Source organism: Nicotiana attenuata, unplaced genomic scaffold, assembly GCF_001879085.1.
Source record: "Nicotiana attenuata strain UT unplaced genomic scaffold, NIATTr2, whole genome shotgun sequence".
NCBI lineage: Eukaryota > Viridiplantae > Streptophyta > Magnoliopsida > Solanales > Solanaceae > Nicotiana > Nicotiana attenuata.
This window is the reverse complement of record NW_017671856.1, coordinates 53814-55856: the sequence shown is the minus strand read 5'-3', so window position 1 is coordinate 55856 and position 2043 is coordinate 53814. Positions and strand designations below refer to the sequence as shown.

The 2043-nt window shown below is 40.4% G+C and overlaps 1 protein-coding gene across 1 annotated transcript; it reads right to left on the bottom strand.

The window, feature by feature from the left end:
• Positions 1-708: 708 nt before the first annotated feature.
• LOC109210566 lies at positions 709-1697 on the bottom strand. Its single transcript, XM_019373995.1, has 2 exons — positions 1488-1697; positions 709-1368 (listed from the first exon to the last, which is right to left on the bottom strand). The coding sequence occupies exons 1-2, from the start codon at positions 1695-1697 to the stop codon at positions 709-711; spliced, it is 870 nt and encodes a 289-aa protein (XP_019229540.1).
• Positions 1698-2043: the final 346 nt, after the last annotated feature.

Here is a 2043-nt window from a genome sequence, read left to right as displayed (position 1 = left end):
ATAACTGGCTCAACAAAGAGACGCCTATATCATTTCCAAGACTAAATAAAACTACAATTTCGCTTTGCAAATACACGGGGCAGGTTCTAGATATCAAATACAATACATAGAATACACAAAACCTCACAGACACACGGCACATAACTCACTCAGGATCGGACTCATCAAGACACTCTAGTCTAAGCAGTTAAACAAAGTTAAGATTATACAATTTAATGTACTTATACAAGAGTAAAAAATGAGCCTAGGCGTCACAACTAAGGCACTCACTACTCTCACGGCACAACAACATCAAGAATAGTCATCTTTATTTAATACATAGCACAAGACCTCATTGTTCCTAATAAAAGAAAAACTAACTATACCCGGTTCAAACAAAATACTTGGAAAAGAACCGCGATACAATAAAAACCAAGGGGGATTTATTGCACTACCTAAGAAAAACAAAAAATATTTTTCTTGACTTTAATCCCTCAAGAAGACAGCCGAGGAAATCTATCGTGGGGAAAAGTCAAAATTTCCAATCAAAAGAAACGATTACAAACACACATATACATATATACATTCCCCACCCCACACATTAAATCGTGGCATGTCCCCATGGCACACAATTAAAAAGCATAAGGTAAAGGAAACTTCCCGAAATATCTAATCGGTGTCTGAGTCGAAGTTGGGATCCATGCCTCACGCCTGAACTAATGCACACATCTATGCAGAAAGCTTCTTCTCAGCCTTCTTTGGGTATACCCCACACTTATCTTTCTCACTAACCGCAACCTTCTCTTTTGCGCCCTTTACTTTCCATCCAACACTCGCAGTTGGTTTGTCCTTTTGTGCCCCCTTTGCTACATCCATCTTAAAAAACACAGTTTCCTCACCCACTCTAAGCATGAGTTTTCTCCCTTGTATATCTAATATAGCTTTACCCGCCGCTAAGATTGGTCTTCCTAGGATGAGGGGGGCCTTATTGTTTTCTTCCATATTTACCACTATAAAATCCACTGGAAATACAAACTTAACCACCCGAACTAACACATCTTCCACTATCCCCTCGGGTGTTATAGTCGTTTGGTCTGCCAACTGCAAGGATATGGGTGCAGACCCTATCTCTCCAATCTTCTTCTCCAATTTCCTGTAGATAGATAGAGGCATTAGATTAATTGAAGCACCAGAATCACATAAGGATTTATCAAAATTAACAGTTCCTAAAGAAAAAGGTATATTAAAACCCCCTGGATCTCTAAACTTTTGTGGGAGTTTATTTTGCAATATCGCGCTATAATGCTCTGTGATCTTGACCACTAAGGTCTCCTCTATTTTTCTCTTCTTCGAAAGGATCTCTTTCAAGAATTTAGCATAAGCAGGCATCTGTGAGTGGTAAGTTTACATGAACCTGTTTGAGCACATCCAAGAATCTCGAACTTCTTGTCCATCTTTTCTCTACTTAGATTTTGGGGAAAAGGTAGCGCAGGCATATGCTTGCTCGCCTTAGGTTCCTCCCTTTTCGTATTTTCTTCCTTTTTCTTTTCTACATCACTTTTTAGCTGCTCCCCTCTTTCTTTTTCAAGTCTCATGTCCTTTTGGATTGGGGTGAGATGTTTCAACACTCGCCCACTTCTCAGAGTCGCAACATTCACAGTTTCTTTGGGATTTCTTTCTGTATCGGCCAGGAGCATTCCTGGGACCTTCTCAGACATTAGAGTAGCTAGGTTCCCAACCTGTCTTTCCAGGTTTCGAAAGAATGTGCCCAGTTCTTTGAAAGATGCACCCTCTCATCTGTCTTGATAATGAAGGCCTTCATTAGATCTTCCATGCAAGACTAATTAGATTGTGGAGGCTGATACTTCTGCCTATGCTGATTTTGAAAACCTGGAGCTCCTTGTCCCTGGAATCTGGGGTTGTTTTGTTGCCATGGATTTACGGTACCCCCTAGGAGAAATCCATGAAAAACCGAGGTGCCTTTAACCCATTGCATTAAAATTATAGTTTTCCACAACATTCACTTCCTCAGTTGCGACTTGACACTCATGATCAAGGTGNATG